Raw genomic sequence first — 25,095 nt, 5'->3', positions numbered from 1 at the left:
AGGAATACAGGGAAAGCAACTTTATGTCTGGGGAAATGCTAGTAAAAAAGTTAATCCTCACCTACTGCACTGAGAACTCTGCATTTAAAACTGAACTGATTTACTGAAAAATCACAGTAGGAGCTTATTACTTAGGAATAAGCAACAGCAAAAAAGGTGAGGATGGTCGTTCCAGTAAAGTGTGGGGGGGAGAAGAGGAGGGAACAGTGTTTTAAGCATTCTAGGCTCATTGTATTTTTAACTGTGTACAAGTATTTAAAATACACTTAAACAAAAAAAAGCAGAGGAAAAATTTATAACCTAGCTTTCTAAACTTAAAGTGGAAAAAGATCAAGAGATTTGGGGCATCTAGCTGGCTCAGTCAGTAGAGCATGTCTCTTTTTATGAAGTTATGTTATGGAGTTATGAAGTTTGAGCCCCACCTTGGGTACACAGACTACTTAAAATGATTTTTAAAAACTCAACAGATTTGATTGCGTTAGAACTCCACAACTTCGGTACATCAGAACATATCAACACTTTCTGGGACTCAAATGCTGTGGCACCTAATGTCTTCATACATCCCCTTAAAAACCTTTAAGGCCAACAAACACCTAGAAGAAAACCAAACAGGAGCAGTTAAGTGCAAGACAAGAGAAGTGTGAAAAGGGTAGAAATTGTGAACAGTTACCAGTGCAAATGTCTACAGCAAATAGGCAGATAAATAAAATTACAGCAAAGCCAATAGGAGAAAAGATCTGAAGTGCTAGGGAAGGAGAGAAGAGCAAGCACATAGACTCCTCAGTCCCTTCAGCATTACCAGGGACAAAGAATGCCATTAAGAAGATTATATAGTTGCACTGCATTGAAGAGAGAAGTGAAAAAAGTAACAGCATCCTTATTTCCTTTGAGAAAACTGCCTCATCTCTATTGTGTGAGGTCTTCATCATGTGTGCTTGCCTCGCAAAATGGAGGCCAGGAAAATCAAGTATTCCAATGCCTGCCTATGGAACTCCAAGAGTCAGGATCCTAGGGTCAGCCTAGGATGCTCTCTCCAGAGACTGCAGAAGTACAGGAAGATGCCAAGACACTTAGGGTTCACTGTAGCGGTGAGGCTGGCATGCTGACCACAGCTCCCAACGGGGACTGGGAAATGGCAATATGGCTACAGTACCAGATGCAAGCAGTCAGGAGGGGCTCGACGGAAACAGTGATCACAAGAAGCAGTACAGGGCCCCTAGCGCCTTAAAATACACAACCCTAACACCACACACAAATGTGCATTTCAACTTCCTTGGTTAAAAATACTAATAAGCGATGTTTATTTTTTGATTCACTAAAAAAGAACAGAGAGGGACAACTGTAGCGCAAATTTTTTAATAATAAGCATTATGACAAAAATAGGTCCTCATAATTATTAGAAACATGTAGAAAAATTATGAATTAGTCTAAAAAAAAAAGGCAATCAACCAATTTTATTCAATTTCTGTATGTTAAGACTAGATCTGCCAGTCACCCCAGCATGCTAGAAAATTGGCCACCGTATTATGACTTTACCAGATACATGGGAGGATGGACAGCCTCCTTAAAAACCTAAAAGAAAGAAATTATAAATGTAAAAAACTTTAAGTTAAAACAAACACAGTGATATAGCTTATATCTTAAAACATTTGTTTAAAAATAATATGCTGGGAAAACCAAGGATATAAGAAAATATTTCAATCAAAAATCACCCTGAACAATTTCACAAAATAATAATGGCCTATCAGTATGTGATTCCTAAAAGGGTTTTAAATGGTGCTTTACTTTCTTCAGATAGGACTATAGTCCCTAAGACAGGGCTAAAATACTTAAACAATGAGACCTTTTAAAAAAAAAAAAAAAGGGGGCAAAACAAAGCCATAGCAAGATTTTTAAAGTTAATGTGCAAATTCCATGATCTTCTTAAGGAACCACTTATTTTAAAAGGAAAGATATCGCAATATGGCATAATCCAGTCTATGATAAACTTTAAAAAATGGAGAAAACTTGGTCTTCAGTAGGATCATTTCATGAGATGTTTCAAGGTGACCTGGGTCAATATTGTACAAGTGTGTGTACAATAGAGAGTACATGCAAGGGTGTGTGTGTGCTCTGGGCATGGGGATGGAGGAAAGAAGGTCTGGAAATGAATGATTCCAAGCACTTCATTCTCCAACATCATTTTTTTTTTGTGGGTTTTAACTTTTATTAAAGTTATATATTTTCTTGACTTGAAGAATCAAACAGTTCTCTAAGACATGTTCTGAGAAACAGCCATCCCTCCTATCTCCATACCTGACCTCCCACTTGCCCTTCTGAGACAATGCTTCTTTCAGAATTTACCTCCCTACCTTCATCAACTTTGTTACTATTTCTTACTTCCAGGACATAATATGAATACCTTTCCCACCCTGATAAATTTTCAATTGCTTCATTTTTTTCATTTGCTTACTTCTTTGTCATAACTCAACCCAGTCTTTACCAGTTGTCCAAATCTCTCCATACATCCTAATGCATCCGATTACCTACAAATACAATCTTCTTGGAAGGCTTCTGCCCAGGTCTAACCCAGCCAGGCAGTATAGATGGCCAGGAAGACAGGAGACCTTCAAGAGCCAATGTGGGCTCAACAGGCAACCTTGGGCTGAAATGAACCACTCCAAAGGGCTCAGTTTCCCAAGAGAAGGAAGCAGATTCTCCTTTGCAAGTTCTACTATCTTTCTTTCCTCCTTTCACAAAAACCACATGCTGCCACACACATAGTGGTCATTCTCCCAGAACAAATCCAAGGGCAACCACACAAATGTAATAGTTATAAAGAAAATGCCCTAAGATTGTATAAGAAACCCAGATGATACTCTCCATAAACACAGGCAGGTGCAAAACCTATGTCCACCATGCTCTATGTTTTTTGTGGTGACACAAAGCCAGTACGAGCAAGAAAAGCCATAATGGTGATGAACACCCTTAGTCATTTCAAACACAGCAAGTCATACCACATCGATGCTGTTCTGTGCTCATCTACAGGCAAGGAACACAAACACACTCCCTGCAAACATGTGCTAGAGGCTCATGTCAGTCAATACTCACTAAAGCAATCTCTACTCACACTCAGATGTTCCTGCATCTACCGAGACTTCTATTTTCTTCCCTTTTCTATTCCGTGTTTTTCCAATTTCCTATTGCATCTACTCCTTTTTTAAAAAAAAACTGTAATAAAAAATTCAGGAACTCATGAACTACTAGTAAAAAATTCATCCTACCTTTTACTAAATATGGCTGTATCATGACAATTTAGTTTTATTTTTTTAAAAATTAAGTCTCTTGATTTAAGTGGGGCCTAGGGTTAAGAGACTAGCCACCGTCATAATCAAAATGATGCATTTATTCAGGAAAAATCTTAACTTCCTTCATCTTCTTCAGAAGAAAGAGGTCCAAGAATACCTATATGATCTGAAGTAATATCAATTTACTGTCACCTTTACTGAAACTTGATTCCTTGAGCCAGAGGAAGGTCCTTACTGTAGTTGATGGTACTAGAAGGGGAAAAAAAAAAAAATCAATGAAGGGCAGTATATACATAATATAGAATATTTAATGTCATTAAGAAAACCTAGCACATCTGTGTATATAACAAGGTGAAACGTCCCAAGATACAAGTTGGTAAAGAAAAAAAGTTAAGATACAAAACAAGGTTAGTACAGATCCAGTTTCATGAGAGAGAAAAAACAAATCTGGAAAGAACAGAATCTGGAAAAACACCTTTCAAATACATTATTCATAGTCTTTGGGGCACAATATGGGGATCCACTCTAAATCTCAGGTGCACAACAAAAGTAAAAGGAACATAACTGACTTTGAAGAACAGGTACCAGGAAACAAACAAAACCCACAACAAAGAATGGGAACCAGGAGAGGGTGCATGTGTCTGAGACTTAAAGCACAGCCGAAAGCTCCTCAGAATTTCCAGACAGACATTGAGTCACTGAAGCTCTAAGGGACTACGGCTGAGAATCCACCTGAGGTTAGAGGGCTAGTGAGAAGCAATAAATGAGACCAAGAGGAGCATCTTGGGATCCTCAACCTTTGCTCTGCTACATCACATGGGCCCGACCCACATACTGTTTTAATACACTTGGTAAAATCATTTCTATCTAAGGTAAGGAAGAGAAAAAACAGCATACAAGCAGGGCGCTTGGGTGGCTCAGTTGGTCAAGTGTCCAACTCTTGATTTCGGCTCAGGTTGGGATCTCGGGGTCATGAGATCCAGCCCCACACTGGGCTCTGTGCTCAGCTGGAGTCTGCTGGAGACTCTCTCTCTCCTTCTCACTCTGCTCCTCCCCCAGCTCGTGTACCCTCCGCCCCCCAAAATAAGTTTTTAAAAAACATACAAAAAAATTAAAAATAGCATACAAGTAGAAGAACCAACTCCTAGTAAAATCCTCCCTGAAGCAGGCTCCGGCACCAGCCACCAGTGTATGCTGGGTAAACAAGCTAAGGCACCGTCAAGAGCCACGCTCACTATTCTGGCCTGCAAGGGCCCTGCACACTTTCCCTCTGCTGCTGCCCCTACCACCTACAGGGGTGGTGGCCATACCCAAGGAGAAACCGCAAGTACAGCTTCTCCCACTTTCTCCTACTGGCTGACCCTCCAATGTCCTGCTCTTCTGGTGTCTCCAAACAGAAACCACAACTGAGATGGTTTCACGGTCGAGCCCTGGGCACTAGCTGAGGTGGGACAACCAAGGGAGACAAGTAACAGTAGAGGCTAGATGCCGTGGGAGGGGACAGCTGCGCTTCATTACAAAACCAAACTGAAGTGAAGCAGTACGAAGAAAGAGCATACGGTAGAAAAGCAGAAAAGCACGTTCCAATGGCACAAAGCTCAAACCCACCCTCCCAAAGCCTTTTCTTACCAAGTGGATCTTCTCATGTACTGTTTCCAGGCATCGCTACCGGACTCCCGGCCACCTCCAGTGTGCTTTTCTCCTCCTAGAGAAATACACAAGAAGCTCACAAATCATGAGCAGTTTTTCTGGGTGCAGCACCTACTTGGTAGCATGGAGAGAAATACACCAAAAGGAGACTAGAGCTACCAGACCAATGAGTTCACATTTAGCTCAGAGTATATGCCTCCTCTATAAAAAAGACAAGAGGGGCACCTGGGTGGCTCAGTGGGTTAAGCCCCTGCTTTCAGCTCAGGTCGTGATCCCAGGGTCCTGGGATTGAGCCCCACATAGGGTTCCCTGCTCAGCAGGGAGCCTGCTTCCCCCCTCTTTCTCTGCCTGCCTCTCTGCCTACTTGTGATCTCTCTCTGTCAAATACATAAATAAAATCTTTAAAAAAAAATTTAAAAAGACAAGAGACCAAATAAACAGCAAAAAAAAACTAAGGCGGTGGTGGGGTGGGGGTAGGGGGATGACACACAAAAGGCATATAGAGGCAACAAATCTGCCAGAAGCAAAAAAAAAAAAAAAAACCAACCTTACCACTGGACCAGATATTAAGATGGAAAATTTCTGGACAGTGGAAATATAATTTCACACTTAAGCTCAGCTATATATAATTTTCAATAACAACTATACACGACTTTTACAATATTCTGAAATGTTACATTAATGTCCTTATAACATAAGAAGGTAATGATTCCATAAAATAAGAGAAGGGTATTATGTACAAGTGTGCTATCAAAGCACAAGAAATAAGTCTTGGTAGTGTTTTTAGTAACAGCAGAGGAGAAAACACTTCAACAGAAGAGCTACAAGAAAGATCTGAGCAGGCATCCAGCTGGCTCAGTCGGTGGAGTGTTTGATTCCTGATCTCAGGATTATGAGTTCAAGACCCACGCTGGGGATAGAAATTACTTAAAAATAAAATCCTGGGGCGCCTGGGTGGCTCAGTGGGTTAAGCCGCTGCCTTCAGCTCAGGTCATGATCCCAGGTCCTGGGTTCGAGCCCCGCATCGGGCTTTCTGCTCAGCAGGGAGCCTGCTTCCTCCTCTCTCTCTGCCTGCCTCTCTGCTTACTTGTGATTTCTGTCAAATAAATAAATAAAATCTTAAAAAAAAAAAAAAGAAATATCTTTCTTAAAAAAAAATAAAATAAAATAAAATAAAATAAAATCCTATGGGCACCTGGATGGATCTGCCAGTTAAGCATCCAACTCTTGATTTTTGGCTCAGGTCATGATCTCAAGGTGTTGAGATCGAGCCCGGTGTTGGGCTCTGTGCTCAGCGGGGAGTCTCCTTGAGATTCTCTCTCTCCCTCTCCCTCTGCCCTTCACCCAGTACACATGTACTCTCTAAAATAAATAGATTATTTTTACAAAAATTAAAATATGTGAAAATCTGAGGAAATTTTTTTAAAATATTTTTAAATATTTAAATATTTAATATTTAAATTAAATTAAATTAAATTAAATATTTAAATATTTAAATATTTTAAAATATTTTTTTAAAAATGGAAAATAGAAGGGAAAAGATAACAAAATTAGATGATTCTTTTTTTTTTTTAAAGATTTTATTTATTTATTTGACAGAGAGAGATCACAAGCAGACAGAGAGGCAGGCAGAGAGAGAGGAGGAAGCAGGCTCCCTGCTGAGCAGAGAGCCCGATGCGGGGGATGCGGGGCTCGATCCCAGGACCCTGAGATCATGACCCGAGCCGAAGGCAGCGGCTTAACCCACTGAGCCACCCAGGCGCCCCCAAAATTAGATGATTCTTAAAGAGGTAAGATATTATTCAAATAATAGTTCTAGTCATTAGAAAAAGAGAATAATTGCGGCACCTGGCTGGCTCAGTCCATAGAGCACATGACTCCTGAACTCGGGGCTTTAAGTTTAAGCCTCAAACTGGGTACAGAGAGTACTTTTTAAAAAAGGTGGGGGAGGGGGCCTCACTGGGTCAGTCAGTTAAGCATCTGACTCTTGGTTTTGGCTCAGGTTATGATCTCCAGATAGTGAGACTAAGTCCCGAGTCAGCCTCAGCATGGAGTAGAGATTCTCCCTCTACCTCTCCCTCTCCCTATGCCCCTCTACCTCCACACACACTAAATAAATAAAAACTTTGAAGAGAGAGAAAGGGAAAAAAACTGTCAAAAAAACACCCAGCACTGGGAATTATAAGCCCCAATACTCTAAAGCTAATCACTGGCCCAATGTCTAAGAAAATTTTTTACAAAGATCTCAAACCTAGGAAACCTCGTATTTTTTGAAATAGGGAAAAAAAGAGAGATCGGAAATCAAAGTGTACTGGGCTCTTCAACCACGACACCAGACGCCATAACGCAAATGAATTAACAACTTCAAATGTCTGAGGAAAAACTGCTGCAAACTGTGCAGGACAGGCACAGAAGGTCTGTCGGCAACACTGCAGCATGTAGGAACCCAGCTGCTGAAGAGTGCCCTCCATGGATAGCAAACTGCCCCTCAATGATTAAAGTGTCTTACTGGGCTTCAGCTGTTCTGGTACAATGTGGTTTATGTGAAACCCCTCCTTTCCTTTAGGGAGTCTGGAGTTTCAGTATGTGCCAGAGAAAGGAGGCCTCAGCGACCAGCCTCCAACAAAAGCCTGGAATGCAGAGTCTCTCCTGAGTTTTCCTGGTAGATGACATTTCATGTTTGTCGTCCCAACCCAATGCCGGAAGAAGGAAGCACATCCTGTGTGACTGTGAGGAGGAGAACACAGAAGCGTGGTTGTTTCCTCTGGTTTCCTCCTGACCTCACCCGGCAAAACCTCATGCCACACACCAGAAGAGCAAGGCTTAAGAAGGTTCACCTATGCTAACAGAGGGTCAACAAACAATGTCTAAAACGGAGAAGAGTAAGCAGCTGATGCACACTACTTTGAAAGACTGAAGGAGGGGCGCCTGGCTGGCTCGGTCGGGGGATCATGAGGCATGGGGGCACAGAGCTGTGAGTTCCACCCCATGGTGGATGGAGATTATTTAAAACTAATAAAAAACAAAACAAAACAAAACTACAGGGGCACCTGGGTGGCTCAGTGGGTTAAAGCCTCTGCCTTCGGCTCAGGTCATGATCTCAGGGTCCTGGGATCGAGCCCAGCATCGGGCTCTCTGCTCAGCGGGGAGCCTGCTTCCTCCTCTCTCTCTCTGCCTGCCTCTCTGCCAACTTGTGATCTGTCTGTCAAATAAATAAATAAAATCTTTAAAAACAAAAACAAATAACAAAACTACAGTAAATTCAAAGGTAAATTTCCTTTTAGTAATTTCCAAGTAGCTGCCTCTGGGAGTGAATCTGGAAGAGAAAAGTGGGAGAACCCCCTTTCCCATTTAAAAATTAACTTGTGGGGCGCCTGGGTGGCTCAGTGTGTTATGCCTCTGCCTCCAGCTCAGGTCATGTTCTCAGGGTCCTGGGATTGAGCTCCTTATCAGACTCTCTGCTCAACAGGGAGCCTGCTTCCCTCTCTCTCTCTTCTTTCTTTGTGCCTGCCTCTCTGTCAAATAAATAAATAAAAATAAAATATTTAAAGAAAATTTAAAAAATAAAAATTAACTTGTGTGGGCTTCAGGCAGTAAGAGTCACGTGCACAAAGAAGTGTGGGCTACAAACAGGCACCCGGGGGGCACACAGCCTACTCAAGAGCACAGTGCACGGGTAAGCCTGAAGGAAAGCAGGAACCTTGCCTTAAAACTGATGCAATGAATAGTAAGTACAGCAAACACTGGTCTGAAAACACTAAAAAGTGCCTCGAATTATTTACAATGTTGGAGGTATTAACACATGTGTGTTCTACTCTATACATATACAGATGTATATGTAAGTATAAACAACGTAATCTGTTTTTACTATACTTCCGCTCATTTTTAGTTGAAATGCTTAAAACACAACTGCTGGCTGGGATGACTTTAGGAAAAAAACAAACTACTACTTAATTTAAGCATTAAGAACTCAGGGCTTATTAAGAGAAAATACAAGCAGAACCCAGTGGAAAACACGTTAGTGTTTTATCTAAAATAAAAACTAATGTTTAACACCACGCAACAAAAGAGATGTCACTGCTTCAAGGGGTCACATATCCTAGGCTAAGGGCCCTGGCTCCAATGTGATGCAGCGTTTGAGAAAAAAGAGTCAGATTCTGGATCATCACTCTGAATTCGGCAGCAAGCTCCTCTCAAGCATGTTAGACCAGACTCTTACCAAGTTTATTATTTCGGTTTCTTGGTCAAACTTTTCTAACAGCTATTACTCCTTTTCCTTTGCTGCTTGAACTGTGTCCCCTCCCCAAATACTTATGTTGAAAACCTAACTTCCAATACTTAGAAGGTGGCTGTATTTGGCAAAAGATCCTTTTAAAGAGGTAATTAAGGTTGAATGAAGTCATAAGCCAAAGAAAGATGTCACAAAGGTGCAGGCCTGTAACAAAAGGACTGGTGTCCTAGGAAAAGAAGAGGCACCAGGCATGTACAGGCAGGCATGGAGAAAAGGCCATGGAAGGATCCTAATTCATGAAAGAGGGGCCTCAGGAGAAACCAGCACTGCCAACACCTTAACCTTGGACTTGCAGCCTCCACAACTGTGAGAACATCAATTTCTGTTGTTCAAGCCACCCACACCATGGCATTTTGTTATGGTACCCCAAACATCTAACTGCCCCAGAAGTAGAAAAGGGATTCTCTACATACCAAATGCACCTCCGATCTCAGCCCCGCTTGTGGGGATGTTGACGTTCACAATCCCACAGTCTGATCCTTTCGGTCTGTGTGTAGAAAGGGAAGCAAGGTTGAGAGCAACAGATAGGAATTAAGAAATAAAACAAACTGGAAAAAATCCAAACAAAACCTTTAAGACTCTTCATGCTCAAAAACGGGATTTTCAACTACAATGGTTTCTTTCTTTCTTTCTTTTTTTTTTAAGCCCATTCGTGACACAAACTAGGCTTATGTAAATTCTCAAAACAGACAAAGTTATACCCAAGCCAGCGGAAGATTCTGCCCAAATCCTTGGTAAAGATGCTACTGGAAAGTCCCTGTTTTACTTCGTTATTCCAGGCGAAGACTTCCTCTTCATTCTAAAAGGAAAGTGGAAGCTGTTAGAGGATGCAGCAATTGCGTCAAAATTCGCAAGAGTCCATTTCATGAGCTGTACCAATGTAATCTCCACGCACAGAAGTTAACTAAAGCCTCAGTATCTTACTAATTCTGTTTCTCTCATGCACAGCTTTGTGGGGGGTTTTCCCTGAATTGTACTCTGAGAAACAGAGATGAGGACATGCTTCCACTCAAGCTGCTACATCTAAGAGCTATTACTTACTGAGCTCCTCTTATATGCAACCCACTGACTGAAGCACTTCGTATACATTTAAGTATTTAATCCTCATCCAACAATACAGGTTTTGTATTACCCCTAATTTACAGATTAAGCAAGACACACTAAATAATTTACTCAAGAATTCACTCACATACACAAAATAAAAAACATGAAAATTATCCTCTGTCACAAGACATGAAACAATATGATGATTTAAATCAAGATTTTTTTTTTCTTTAATTAATTTGACAGAGAGAGATCACAAGTAGGCAGAGAGGCAGGCAGAGAGAGAGGGGGAAGCAGGCTCCCCACGGAGCAGAGAGCCTGATGTGGGGCTCGATCCAAGGACCCTGGGATCATGACCTGAGCCGAAGGCAGGGGCTTTAACCCACTGAGCCACCCAGGCGCCCCTTAAATCAAGATTTTTTTTTTTTTTAAAGATTTTATTTATTTATTTGACAGAGAGAAATCACAAGTAGGCAGAGAGGCAGGCAGAGAGAGAGGAGGAAGCAAGCTCCCTGCTGAGCAGAAAGCCCGATGTGGGGCTCAAACCCAGGACCTGGGATCATGACCTGAGCCGAAGGCAGCGGCTTAACCCACTGAGCCACCCAGGCGCCCCTTAAATCAAGATTTTTGAAAAGCAATCCTTTAAGGGGCACCTGGGCGGCTCAGTCAGTTAAGCATCTGCTTAGGTTCAGGTCATGATTCCAGAGTCCTGGGATCAAGCCCCGCATCAGGCTCCCTGCTTAGGGGGAAGCCTGTTTCTCCCTCTCCCATTCCCCCTGCTTGTGTTCCCTCTCTCGCTGTCTCTCTCTGTGTCAAATAAATAAAATCTTTAAAATAAGTAAGTAAAAATAAAAAGTAATCCTTTAACTGCAGTAAGATATAATTCTTGTTAATATTTTCTTAAACTGTTAATCATGGCATATTCAAACCTTGATGTGATCACTAAGTATTGGCTGGCATGGCTCCAATCTGTCTCATGGTGGGGAAGGAGACCCTCCAGCTCTTACCATCTACTAAAACCTCCACAGGCTGTCCACAGATACAGGTTACAACTGTAGGTCTTAAGAATGCACGCAGCTTCTCACTTGTCTGCTGATGCTCAGCACTGAGGCTATGGGACTATCTGGTCCCTTCCATGTGGAAGCTAACCACAAGGCCTACACAGCTCAGAGCAGATGACACACAAAGGCAGCCATTCTCCATCACTTCCAATCTGGTCCTCAGCCTGCCTTGGTTGCCCTGGCAGTGAGCCTGACAGGCTCTACAGTATAAAATGCTCATCTCTCCATGGTTTAGTCTTCACCTTCAAACTCCTACTAACAGAGTGACTTTCCAGGACCTCCCAAAAGGCTAATAGAGTATAATTTCGTATACCCTCATTTGCTTTAGTCAGAGGTGTTTCAACATCAAACTCGAGAAATGGGAAACAGAATCCATTTTTACCTTGAATTTAAAGACATAAAGAATCGGAGCAAACGTCTCTGTGTGTGCAATGGACGCGTTGTGGGCCAGACCTGTCACAATTGTCGGTTCTACGTAATTGCCAGGGCGATCCATGACCTTCAGTAGAGAAATAAAGTAGAAAGAATGAAGGTGTTTTGTTTTTTGGTACTTCGGGTCAGAGGACACAACCTTTCCCTATACTTTGGAGAAAAAAAATAAATACCATTTAAACAGATGAATCATTTCCCCAAAGTAACTTCCCATCATGAACAAAAATAACCTCTGTCTCGGTTGGTCAGAGAAAAACAGAAAAGGAAGTGAAGGAGCAAAACCTGTCACAGGTGACACGACCAAGTGACACTGAAAAAAAGCAGTTATAGGTGGCTTTTTAACAAGTTTATATAATGTAAAAACAGGACTATACTGTTTTTGAAGACTGTATCATATCCCCATCCCCAAATTCCTACAAGGAAGCCTTAACCCCCCATGTGACTGAAACTGGAAACAGAAGCTTTTAGTAAGTAATTAAGTTAAAAGAGGTCACACAGGTGGGGCCTGAATCTGGAAGAGCTGAAGACCTTACAAAAAGAGGAAGAGATACCAGAGACCTATTTTGTCCACACTCAAGGCAAAGGCCGTATGAGGATACTGAGAAGGTGGGCATCTGCATGGTCTGTGTGCCAGCAACAGAGGCCTCACCAGAAACCAACCCTGCCAGCACCCTACTTTAGACTCAGCCCCAAGAATTGTGAGCAAAGTAAATTTCTATTGCTTAAAGGACCCAGTGGGGGGCCTGGGTGGCTCAGTTGGTTAAGTATCTGCCTTAGGCTTAGGTTATCATCTTGGTCCTGGGAGCGTAGGGCTCTCTGCTCAGTGGGGAGTCTGCTTCTCCCTCTCCTGCACCTCTCCCTGCTTGTGCTCTTTTTCTCCCTCTCTGAAAAAAACAAAATCTTAAAACAAAAAATGGGGCGCCTGGGTGGCTCAGTGGGTTAAGCCGCTGCCTTCAGCTCAGGTCATGATCTCAGAGTCCTGGGATCGAGTCCCGCATCGGGCTCTCTGCTCAGCGGGGAGCCTGCTTCCTCCTGTCTCTCTGCCTGCCTCTCTGCCTGCTTGTGATCTCTCTGTCAAATAAATAAATAAAATCTTTAAAAAAAAAAAAAGGAAAAAAAAAAACCTGTAGGTTAGTCAATACTGTTCAAATAATTGATTCTGTGGATTGTACCTAATTGTTTTCAAAATCTCTCACTTATAGTATTACACATTTTCTTCCTTGTTGATTTGACTCCTTGACATACTTTTTCTTTTTTTGCTACAATTTCTTCCTTTGTTAAGAGAGACATCAGTTTCCAAACACTAGGATGCGTATTTCTAATTGAGCTTTGCTCTGCACTGTGAACGCCTCTGCCTTGTTTGCGCCTGGCATGTTCTCCCATGTCTGTTGACAGACAGTTCAAGGTTCTGTGGGAAATGCAAAGTCCACAGTTCTGTGGAAAATGAGTTCAAAACTCTGCACCACTGCACAGACCATCACGAGGGCTAAGATTTACATAGTATAAAAATGGGAAACTACATCAATGGAGAAATGAAACCTAACAGTCAACCCAATGATTAGGCCAACACAGTGACCAACCAACCAGCCAACCAGTTATGTTCATTATTTTTATTACCCTTTATGCCAAAATTGCCTTTATAACCAATCAGTTAAGCAACAATAATGTTTCTGGTGAAAATGCTAGCAGCAAAGATGCTTATTATGGCATCCTAGTATCCCATTTTTGATACCCTGCCTTTTAAAAATACCCACTAAATACGGATTCTGACTGTTCTAAACACAAAGTCTTGTACTATTCCAGGAAAAGGAGGTGTCCCTTCCATACAAAATCCCAGGGACTCAATTCAAAAGCAACCATGGCCCTGAGTTTCCTGTGTGTCCTCCAGAAGTGTTCCATGCATTTTACTTTGTCACTCACCAAAACACTGATTTTCCCCTTATAAAAGTATGATGGAGAAAAACAAAGACAGTAGTAGGAGACCCTTCGCCCATCTGCTCAGAGCCCTGCTTATATTAAGGAAGCAAAATGTGTCACTACTGAGCTCAGTGTCATTACCTTGCCACCATAGACCACGGTGCCACCTTCTTTCTTTGCTTCCTCCACTGCTCCCAGAAACATGCTCACAGCCTGTTTGGTGTGGAGTGGCCCATAGAGAACATTAGCTGCAGAGAAAAAGGAATGCTCTCAATCTCACCCTGAATGGCATCATTTTCTTGTTAGAAGAGCCCTTCCAATGAACAGCCCTATGTCTTTATACAGCCCCCCAGTGAGGAGCAGGCATCTGCAACCTTTCCCAGTGAAAGGACAGGAAATATGGAATGCTCTGCAGGACACGTGGACACCACCACCACCACTTGTCTCTTTGTGGGGGAGCGAAAGTAGCCACAGAAGACAGAGACAGCAAAGCTGCTGTCCTGACAAAGCTGTTCTATGTGAACAGGGGGAAGGCCAAATCTGTCAACCCCTGAGTTAAAGGAATGGCTATCAATGAATGAGACACTGCATTAAAAATGTAAGGTCCATTTATTCATGACCAGGGAATCATTCTCTAGAAACTTCACAGGTTTGGGAGCTGGTGTGGAATCTAACCGGCAGAGATGGATGCTGCTGGAATCCCGAGCCTTAAAGGTGACCAGGGGGCAGAGGAAGAAGGGAGATTCAGGTACGCCTCAGTGAGGAGGTGGCATCTTACAGCGCCAGGCATGAGGAAAGTGGGTAATGAGAATTTCCAATGGAAAGGGTAGCAGGACAAAGCCTGGGACACTGGAGCTCTGTGAGAAGGACGCAGAAGGTGGAGCTCAGGGAGTAGGTCCACAGAAGTCGTGGTGGGGGGTGGTAAACAGAGGAGGCAGAAGTCACATCATGAAAGAGCATGAGCCGGATCCAGGGGGACTGGGAAGGAATCCAGGTTTTAGCTGAAGAGCAATAAGGAGTCACTGGCGTACAGAAAGCAGACATGTGATTTATTTGTCATCTAATTACATCTTTAAAAAAAAAATCACTCTGGCTTCTCTGGAAGGCAGAAGTGAAAGCAGGAAGGTCAGCTAGATGCCTCCTGCAGCCTTCCACAAGGATGGTGGTGGTTTCCATGAGCGTCCTAAGAGTGAAGAGAGAAAAGCTCATCCAAGTCATCCCGCCTGAACACCACGATCTAAGCTCACCCACCAGCTGCCATCAAGCACTTACAATCCTAAGCTAGGAGCAGATGTGATACCCCAAGTGCCCAATGACCCTAATTCTTACGCCCTCAGGCCTCTCAGGAAAGGAAAAACAGAAAATATAAGATCAGAAACACTGTTAAGACCAGTTGTTAAAAGCAAACATCTCTGAAATAAACCAGATACTCACAGTCCCATGGGTTCCCCACACGGATTTGTGCATAGGCCTTTTTAAGTCTATTTACAACTTCATCATGGATGCTTTCGTGTAAAAACTAAGTGAAAAAAAGAAACATTCAAGGGAACAGTAAAATGTACAAATTAACAATGTGCAATTTTCCTTAATAGTACTGACTTACAACTCATAATGGTTTTTAAACACTGTGACCTCTGAAAACATAAGCAAATTAAGTATTAGATAATTTCTAATTTTAATATTAACTATATTAAGGCAGTAATTTCCACTCAGTGGAGGTTAGAAAAAAATTTTAAGCCACGTGTTTAGCAAGATTCTAAGGACTTATGTGGCCAAGCTTCACACATCAATTAAAGCCTATTTTTGTTCTAGAGCACTTGACATCTTAATTACCAGAGAACCTCAAGTTTATCTATGCTAATCATGGTGAACACACACCACAGCTGTGCAGTCAGCCTGGAGCTGCTGCTCTGTCACATGCCCTTAGCTCTCAGGCCAAGCAGGGCTCCAGAGGGAGACCTCAACCAGGAGGACGGCCCTTGGGCTCATTCAGGTAGGATGTAAGCTCTGTGCTACATTCCCACGGATAGAGATGAACTTGTCAAGCCATCCACTCTCTGGGTTGGTCTCCATGTAGCAAATGGACTGACAGTCATGGAGAGCTGTGGGATGGATTTTTTCTACATACCACTAACTATCCCTATGGAAACCAGTCTGGGCAGTGACTAACAGCATCCTCTAACATTTAACGCTAAATACAAAGCCTGATTATATACACTTGCCCCAACACACAAAGGAAAAATAAAACTCAGCTGAATAGACAAATGCTTGATTTCCATCTCATTTTTTGGAGTACTGATTTCTTCTCAGCGTTAGTGTAGTAAATGTTTAAAGCAAACAAATTCAATAAATTGTTAATTATTCTATGAACATCACATCTCAGATTTTTTTTTAAGAGACTCCTTTTTTTTTTTTTTTTTTAAAGATTTTATTTATTTGACAGAGAGATCACAAGTAGGCAGAGAGGCAGACAGAGACTGAGAGAGAGAAGCAGGCTCCCTGAGGAGCAGAGAGTCCAATGTGGGACTCGATCCCAGGACCCTGAGATCATGACCTGAGCTGAAGGCAAGGCTTAACCCACTGAGCCACCCAGGTGCCCCTCAGATTTTTTTTTTTTTTTTGAGAACTTCAACTATGGAACAACTATGGAACAACTGATTACAGATAATCAACTGTTGTATACAGGGGAAAAAAATGAATACGAAAAGTTACAGAAAAAGGAGATTTGCTTTCTAGGTATCTTTTAGTCTAATTAATTTATATTACGTCAACCTTATAAAGAATTGGTTCATACTCACCATGGGTGAAAATAAAAACACAAAGCCAATTCCTCTAATTCAACTGCAAAATTTTTTTAAGTAAAGGAGGAAAACTCAGTAATTTTTAAAATGTCAAATGTACAAGAACCTGGGTGGCTCATTCAGTTAAGGGACCAACTCCCGATTTCCGCTCAGGTCATCATCTCGAGCCCTACATCAGGCTCCACAATGGGCATGGAACCTGCCTTCGTTAAGATTCTCTTTCTCCCTCTGCCTCTGCCCCACCTACTCTGTTCTTTCTCACTATCTAAAAAAAAAAATTAAATTAAATTAAAAAAAAAAAGTCAACAATGTAGCCAGATCTTGCACCTCATCAAAACTTGTTTGGTAGTAGCAGAGTTTTCAGCACCATGAAAATCAGGGATGTATCCCACACAGAAGTGAAATCTAGCTAAAATCTAAGTATGGAGATTAAAACTTCCAAACTCCACACACGGACACTAACCCATTAACTCAATATATGCACTTAATACCAATGTGGTCTATATATTTGTATGCAGACTATATATTCATCCAGAGACAAAAAACAAAGTCATTTACTTTTCAATAAACCGTGCAGAATCAAGTCTAGATCTAATACCAGACTTGAGGGCCCCAAATTAAAATCTTTGTAACAGTTTATTACTTAAAGTATTTTTATGAAAAAAACTAAAGCTGGGGCACCTGGGTGGCTCAGTGGGTTAAAGCCTCTGCCTTGGGCTCAGGTCATGATCCTAGGTTCCTGGGATCGAGCCCCGCATCGGGCTCTCTGCTCAGCAGGGAGCCTGCTTCCTCCTCTCTCTGCCTACTTGTGATCTCTGTCTGTCAAATAAATAAAATCTTTAAAAAAAAGAAAAAAAGAAAAAAACTAAAGCTATCTTTTAGCAAATGATTTGCAAATTCTCCGAACTCTGACCTGACTTTATTCTCTAAGTGACACTGGACTCTGTCCAGATCGTTCTAGGTTTAAGACTGAAAACTGTCCCAGTCAAACTCTAATCAATGAGCATGAGTCTGCTTTTAGTTTGGGTGGAGGGTGAGGCTGAGAGCCCGGCTGATCAGCACCACCACCTTGAGCAAGGACCACAGATGTGCCAACCATGTCTGCAGAATACACTTCTCTAGCAGTATTTCTACAACGTGTCCTAACAGTACAATGTGATACTAAGGGACTGAATGTCATTCAACGTCATGTGCCCTCACGGACACACTCACCAGGCGCCTCGCAGTGGTACATCTCTGGCCAGCTGTCCCCACAGCAGCAAAGAGGGCTGATGGAACGACTAAGCTGAGGTCTGCATCTTCAAAGGCTTATAGAGACAAAACAAATAACCATCAGTGTTACCAAGGAGACGTGCTAACCGGGACTAAATGATGCCCTCAGAAAGCTCGGTAAGAGAGCACCAGCATTTCCTCTGCGACAGAAGCATGCTCACTTCACAGGGCAACTTTTCTTCCAGGGAGGATTACGTAAGAGCAGAATAATGAGCTCCAAGGTCTTTACCCCAGTACAGATGTCAAAGGAGATTAATAATGGTATCTACCTCACTGCATTACTGTGGGGATTAAAAGAAATAACTCAGATGAAACAGCTGTACACAGTATCTGTGAATACCCAGTGCTCACTAAATGTTAACTGTATTTTTGAATGCACGCTCTTTAACTAGATGGGTTCAACCAGAATAAAGCCATCACCACAAACTTTTTAAATTTCTGGTGTATACCACAAATATACAGGCATTTACACATAACGATAATGATGGTAATATACAAATTAACAAATTTGGTTTTTATCACAAAATCCATGTTTCTAGCAAGCAATCATCTTCCTAATGTTCGTTATCAGAACAGGCTGGTGCCCTATTTCCTTTTGTGGCCAAAACAAAAAAAAAAGAATCACGTCAACTCCGAGCCTACGGGTGAACGATACAAAATGCTTTAAGGGCGGGCTCTTTCCCAGTATAAAAGCACTCAGTATCCATTACAGACAAGCAAATATTTTAAAATATAAAGGAATCAGGAAGTCGTGTAAGAATTACTCACTTATTCTAGAGAAACGTGGCCAGTTTTCCTGAAGTAGGAGAAAAGTAAGAAATCATGCCACACTATAAATTCTCAGGTATAATAAGCTCTAAGCCCCAGGTAGCACTTCCTAACATGAACACCTGTCCTTCCTAGTCATCTCTGCCTCACACCTTTACATCATGTCTCCCAAGTAAAACCTGAAAACTAAAATTACATCTTAGGCGCATACAACACAGGAGGGATGAGTTTCTATTCGAGTTCTGTATGTTCACCTGAGCTACCAAAGCTATTCTGAACAGAAAATAAATGAAAGGCAGGGGTGCCTGGGTGACTCAATCATTAAGCATCTGTCTTCAGCTCAGGTCATGATCCCAGAGTCCTGGGATCAAGTCCCGCATTGAGGTCCCTGCTTGGCAGGAAGCCTGCTTCTCCCTCTCACTCCCCCTGCTTCTGTTCCCTCTCTTGCTCTTTCTCCATCAAATAAATAAATTAGAAAAAGAAAGAAAGAAAGAGAAAGAAAGAAAAGAAATGAAAGGCAACCTTACCAATAATGGCATTGTTTCCTCCAAGTTCTAACAAACTTCTCCCTTTAAAAACACAAACACACTTTAAAGCCCATTTCATATTTAACACACATTGCAAGAAAGCCTGAAACCACAGCCTATTTCAATTATGTCTTAATTTATTTTCAGATTCTAAATGTAGTATGAGCATTGCATCCATGTCAAACATCTTGATTTTCTTAACTGTACAATGGTTTTATGGCACGATGTCTGTTCTCCTAAGATATACACCAAAATATTTAGTGGTAAAGAAACACAATGCTTTCAACATATCTTCAAAGGTTTAAAAAAAACGAACATGCACTCAGTTTATGTGCATGCATGCCTGTTGCTAGAGAGAAAACAATAAATGGGCCAACACGCAAGCCACTGGGTGAATTTCATTAAGGGCATACAGGAATCCCTGTGTTAGTTTTGGAACTTTTCTCTCAGTGTGAAAGCTCTACCCCTTGAAACTCTTTTTAGAAGTCTGGGAAATTTTGTAATCTGCCAAGATATTAAAAAATGAATTACCATATGATCTAACAATCCACTTCTGGGTCCTTCACCAATAGCTAAAAGGTGGAAACAACCCAAGGGTCCATCAAAAAATGAGAAAATAAATTATTATCCAGCCCTAAAAAGGAAGGTGGTTCTGACACATGCCACCACCTTTAAGACATACTATGTAAGGTCAGCAGGTACTGAGTGGTAATGCTACTCACAGGAAGTTCTTAGACTGGTCAAACCCATGAAGAAAGCGAGCAGAATAATGGTAGCCAAGAGCTGGAGGATAGCAGAAACGGGGAGCTCGCTTTTAATGGGGATACAACTGGGAAAACAAAGTTCTGGAGAGGGATGGTGATGATGGTTGCACAGCAATGAAAATGTGCTTAGTGATATAGAAGTGTACACTTAAAATGATTAAAATGATAAATTTTGTTATACACACACACACACATATATACACACACACATTTCTTTTACCACAATAAAAAAAAAGAAACTGAACAACAAGAATCTTTTTTAAATCAGAAAGTATCAAATAGGCAAAAAGCTATGGCTCGTAAGTCACCATGAATCTCTCCTCATAATCTGATACAGCCCCTTCAAATCTCTTTCCTGTTCATTTGTATTTTCTTGACATCACAGGAACTAATGGGCTCTTACACCTCTTCCCTAAGTTGTTAAGAGCTGCTTGAAAAATCACTGCATACAATTTCAACATGATGATGGAACAAATTTTACTTAGCTCCTACTCTAGTGCTGAATAATCTATTGATTATCTACCTCCCGCTTATCTACTTCAGTCAAGGCCACAGGGTAAGTCTATTAGAGCTCCTGATACACACTGCCAACTTACATTCCAGGAAAGTCACACAGCAGGTTACAAACACAACTCTTACCTTACACACCTCAGCATAAAGAACAGAGATTTGCCTCGATTTCAGAGCTGTGTTTACGGCTGATCTTTTGAGTATGTTTCCTTAAATGCCCTTTAAAATCAGCTTCTGTGTAAATAAATACTACTAATTTGTGCTATCAGGAGCACATGTGCCAGTAGGAGACGTTCTCTCCAATGCTAACAGTTAAGCACCCAGGGGTCATTAAAAGGAGATGGGGCTGTTATAACCTGAAGTCCCTGTTACTATTAGCCGTAGTCTTTGCTACAACAGAGGATTTAATGATAACCTGGCTGGCTACAGCAGAGGACAATGCTACCTGCTGAGAAAAGGAAAGCAACAGCAGATTCTACACCTAACATGGGCTCCTGCTGCCCGGCTTCAAGGGACACACTGCAGAGAAGGGACCCACACATTCCGGATCCTCCGAATTCTCTCTGTGCTCCCTAACTCTACTCATAACCACCATCCCTGTCCAAGAAAAGAACCTGCAACTGATGGCAGATGGATACGTGTTTCTAAAGACCACAATCCTTCTATTAAACAGTACTACTTAAGAGACAGTAACAAACTACGGCTTTAAAGTAATAAGGGGAAAGGAAAAGGAAGAGATCAATCGGCTCATGGAAGCAGTAGCATTAATGATCTTGAGCACCCCAGCATAAGCTTCTTGGGGTCATGGTGAATATTCGAACAAGTATCTATCCAAAAGCTTTGCCCATTTTTAAACTGGGTTGTGTTTTATACTGTTGAACTTTAAGAATTCTTTATTTATTCTAGATACGAATCTCTCATCAGAAAAAGGATCTGCAAATACCTTCTCCCATTCTGCGGGTTTTTCTTTCCACTTTTAAGTTTCTTTGGAAGCACAGAAGTTTTATCTTTGATGAAGTCTTCTTAATCTTTTATTGTTTCTGCTCTAGGTGTCATGTCGAAGAAAGCACTGCCTAGTCCACAGTCACAAAAACCTATTCCTATGTTTTCTTCTCTGAGTTTCACAGTGCCAGCTCCTATATCCATGTCACCGGAACATTTATTTTTTATGTACAAGATGAAGTAGGGGGTCTAATTTCTTACCACGTACATGGATATCTAGTTGTCCCAACACCCTTTGCCCTTTGTTGAAAAGACGACTCTTTCTCCATTGAAATGTCTTGGCGCCCTCATCAAAAATCAAATGACCTAACTGTAAGGGTTTATTTCAGGACTCTCACTGTTATTACACTGATGCTGACATCTATCCTTAGGCCAGTACATCATCTTGATTACTATATTTTTGTATGAAGTTGTGTTATCAGAAGTATGGGTCCTCGAAATTTGTTCTTTTTCAAGACTGGTTGAGCTGCTTGTGGTCCTCCATAGTTAATCTAAATTTAGCAATCAGCCTGTCGATTTCTGCAAAGAAGCCACGTAACATCATGAAAGGGACCACAATCTCCGTAGACTACTTGGGCAGTATTGCTCTTAGGCTGTAACAATATCAACTTTTTCAAAAAGTGAAAATGGGACATCTTTACATTTACTTAGATCTTCTTTACTTTCTTTTAATGGTATTCTGTAGTATTTTGTGTGAAAGACTTCAACTCCTTTTGTTAATTTTTTTTTTTGGAGATTTTATTTTTAAGAGACCTCCACACCAATGTGGGGCTCCACCTCACAACTCAGAGATGAAGAGTTGCATACTCTACCCACTGAGCCAGCCAGGTGCCCCTGTTTAATTTACTATTAAGTATTTTATTGTTTTAGGGGTGCCTGGGAGGCTCAGTCGGTTAAGCATTTACCTAGGGCTCAGGTCCTGATCTCAGGGTCCCGGGATCAAGCCTTGAGTTGGGCTCCCTACTCAGTGGGGAACCTGCTTCTCCCTCTGTTCCTGCCCCTTGCTTGTGCTCTTTCTCTCAAGTAAGTAAATAAAATTTTTTTCAAAAAAAAGTATTTTGTTCTTTTTGACACTACTGTGAATGGAATTGTCTTCAGAATTCCATGTTCAAGTTGTTCACTGTTGAATACAAGTGATTTCTGTATAGTGATCTTGTATCCTGCAACCTGACCTTACTTATTAGCTCTAATGGTTTGTAAGCCTCCTGTTTAAAAGCAACACCCTGGGGTGCCTGGGTGGCTCTGACGGTTAAGTATCTGATTCTTGATTTTAGGGTCTTGAGTTTAAGCCCTGCACTGGGCTCCATGCTGGGAGGGGAGCCTACTTTATATTAAAAAAAAAAAAAAAAAAAAAAAAAAAAAAAAGCCACACCTTCAGGATAGGGAAAATAAGTAAAAGCAATGCCTTTATAGCAAAACAACTGGCAGATTTAGTAGTCAAGTCTCATTTTAGGCTAGGGTTTGTCAAAATTCAGCAAAACCACCAAAAATTGAAAGTCACTATTATTCTTGAAAACCTAACTCTAAGAAGCCGTCCAGTGGAGGACAGAACACTCTGGGTATACAACTCGTCAGTTGTATATACGTAAAATGTAAAAGGAGAACAGACTTAAGTATTCCATTCCTATATTCACTCCATGTCCTGCCAATCCCTACACCTATTTAAAGTATGACTTTTCTGGGCGCCTGGGTGGCTCAGTGGGTTAAGCCGCTGCCTTCGGCTCAGGTCATGATCCCAGAGTCCTGGGATCGAGTCCCGCATCGGGCTCGCTGCTCAGCAGGAAGCCTGCTTCCCTTCCTCTCTCTCTGCCTGCCTCTGCCTACTTGTGATCTCTCTCTGTCAAATAAATAAATAAAATCTTTAAAAAAAAAAAAAAATAAAAAAAAATAAAAAATAAAAAATAAAGTATGACTTTTCTGTTTTTAGTTTGCCAAACACTTCTGACAGAAATCAAGAAATGTATTTGATAGGATTTCGCTCTGGTCATTTAGGGGGAAAAGACACACTTTTCCAAATTACGTTCTTAAATGTGCCATCTCCCCATTGGTATCTGTATCCCTTCTCTTTTACTTGGACAGTCAATAAACATGGCTGGTGTCCCCATAGGAACAATCCAAGAAAAAAACCCAACTCTGAGATTCCCTATTCATCACACTGCTCATGAGAAAGTCAACACTTACCAAACCTCTCCTGCACCATAAGGGCCACCTGCTTTCCCACCTGTGTGCTCCCGGTGAAGGACAGCAGGTTCACCCGCTCATCTTTGGCCATTGCTGTGCTGCAAGGGAACAAACAAGGTCACCCAGGCAGAGAAGTCCAGCAACGGCACCACCTACTCACACCAAGCCAGAGCACTGACATGCTTCCTCACCACAGAATGGTTCTCAAAGATACGCGTCAGTCTATCCCAAGAGTGCAAAGGAAGGTCTTCATGAAAATGAGCTAGATTTTCACAAGCAAACCCATACAGTCCAACAGGCTAATCTGATTTGGGAGCTCTCAATAAACGGAAATCACCTTGAGGACATTGTTAAGGATCAAAGTCCTGGGGCGCCTGAGTGGCTCAGTTCGTTAAACACTCTTGGTTTCAGCTCAGGTCATGATCTCAGAGTCCCACATTGGGCTCCACACTCAGCAGGGTGTCTGCTTCAGGATTCTCTCTCCCTCTGCCCCTCCTCCCACTCACTCTTGAGTACTCTCTCTCTCAAATATTTTTTTAAAAAAGGATGATATAATTATAACCTTAGCATTTCCTCTATGAGCATCCCAATTACATTGCAGACTCCTAAACTATTAATTCTTTTAAGAATTAAAAGTCTGGGGGCACCTGGGTGGCTCAGTGGGTTGAAGCCTCTGCATTCGGCTCAGGTCATGATCCCAGGGTCCTGGGATCGAGCCCCGCAATCGGGCTCTCTGCTCAGCAGGGAGCCTGCTTCCTCCTCTCTCTCTGCCTGCCTCTCTGCCTACTTGTGACTCTGTCTGTCAAATAAATAAAATCTTAAAAAAAAAAAAAAAAAGAATTAAAAGTCTGGGGGCACCTCAGTGGCTCAGTTGGTTGGGCAATTGCCTTCAGCTCAGGTCATGATCCTGGAGTCCCAGAACTGAGTCCCACGTCCAGCTCCCTGCTCAGAAGGGAGTCTACTTCTCCCTCTGACCTCTCCCCTTTCATGTTTTCTTTTCTCTCATTCTCTCTCTCTCCCAAATAAATAAATAAAATCTTAAAAAAAAAAAAAAATTAAAAGTCTGAGGGACAGCTGGGTAGCTCAGCTGGTTAAGCCCCTGCCTTTGGAAGATGCTAGGGTCATGATCCCAGGGTCTTGGGATAGAGCCCCGTGTCCAGCTCTGCTCAGCAGGGAATTTGTCCCTCTCCCTCTGCCAGCTGCTAACCTTGCTTGTGCTGTCAAATGAATAAAATCTTAAGGAAAAAAAAGAATTAAAAGTCTGAAGACTATAGGGAAACATCCTAAGTATCTCTCATGGAAGCTCACTTAGTGAACACTGTGCTAGGATTTCCAGTTATCTCTAAGAAATATAGACTGGACACTACAGATGCAAATCTCTTGGCTCTTGGTTCAGGGCTCCAAAGGGCTTGGTAGCAGACTAGCAGATCAACCAGCCCAAGAGATAAACTGTAAGGCTAGAACTGCTTGATGGGATTACACACGGAGATGTCCCCAGGTTCCGCCCAGCAAACCTTAGCACTGATACTCTAAGTACCATTACCTAATGCACAAGTAGCTGTTACTTAATGCATGCCTGCAAATACTC

General features: G+C 41.8%; 1 protein-coding gene across 5 annotated transcripts in view; it reads right to left on the bottom strand.

Annotated features, from left to right (window-relative positions):
• The window catches only part of ALDH7A1 (aldehyde dehydrogenase 7 family member A1), a 54,702-nt gene that overhangs the window by 8,244 nt on the left and 21,363 nt on the right, over positions 1–25,095 (bottom strand). For 2 of the 5 annotated variants that reach the window (XM_047730513.1, XM_047730514.1), the window contains exons 9-19: positions 23,508–23,605; positions 19,051–19,092; positions 17,696–17,790; positions 15,117–15,201; positions 13,824–13,930; positions 11,716–11,832; positions 9,930–10,027; positions 9,642–9,715; positions 4,917–4,992; positions 3,480–3,536; positions 1,537–1,572 (exon numbers count right to left, since the gene is read on the bottom strand). In XM_047730513.1, coding sequence (XP_047586469.1) covers positions 3,482–3,536; positions 4,917–4,992; positions 9,642–9,715; positions 9,930–10,027; positions 11,716–11,832; positions 13,824–13,930; positions 15,117–15,201; positions 17,696–17,790; positions 19,051–19,092; positions 23,508–23,605 — 847 coding nt within the window. In that variant the 3' untranslated portion in view covers positions 1,537–1,572; positions 3,480–3,481. Of the gene's footprint in view, positions 1–1,340; positions 1,573–3,444; positions 3,537–4,916; positions 4,993–9,641; positions 9,716–9,929; positions 10,028–11,715; positions 11,833–13,823; positions 13,931–15,116; positions 15,202–17,695; positions 17,791–19,050; positions 19,093–23,507; positions 23,606–25,095 lie in introns of those variants that run through there. The other 3 variants (XM_047730515.1, XM_047730516.1, XM_047730512.1) reach the window with 3 other exon arrangements.

The sequence above is a fragment of the Lutra lutra genome, chromosome 5 (assembly GCF_902655055.1).
Source record: "Lutra lutra chromosome 5, mLutLut1.2, whole genome shotgun sequence".
NCBI lineage: Eukaryota > Metazoa > Chordata > Mammalia > Carnivora > Mustelidae > Lutra > Lutra lutra.
This window is presented reverse-complemented; position numbering and strand designations above follow the sequence as displayed.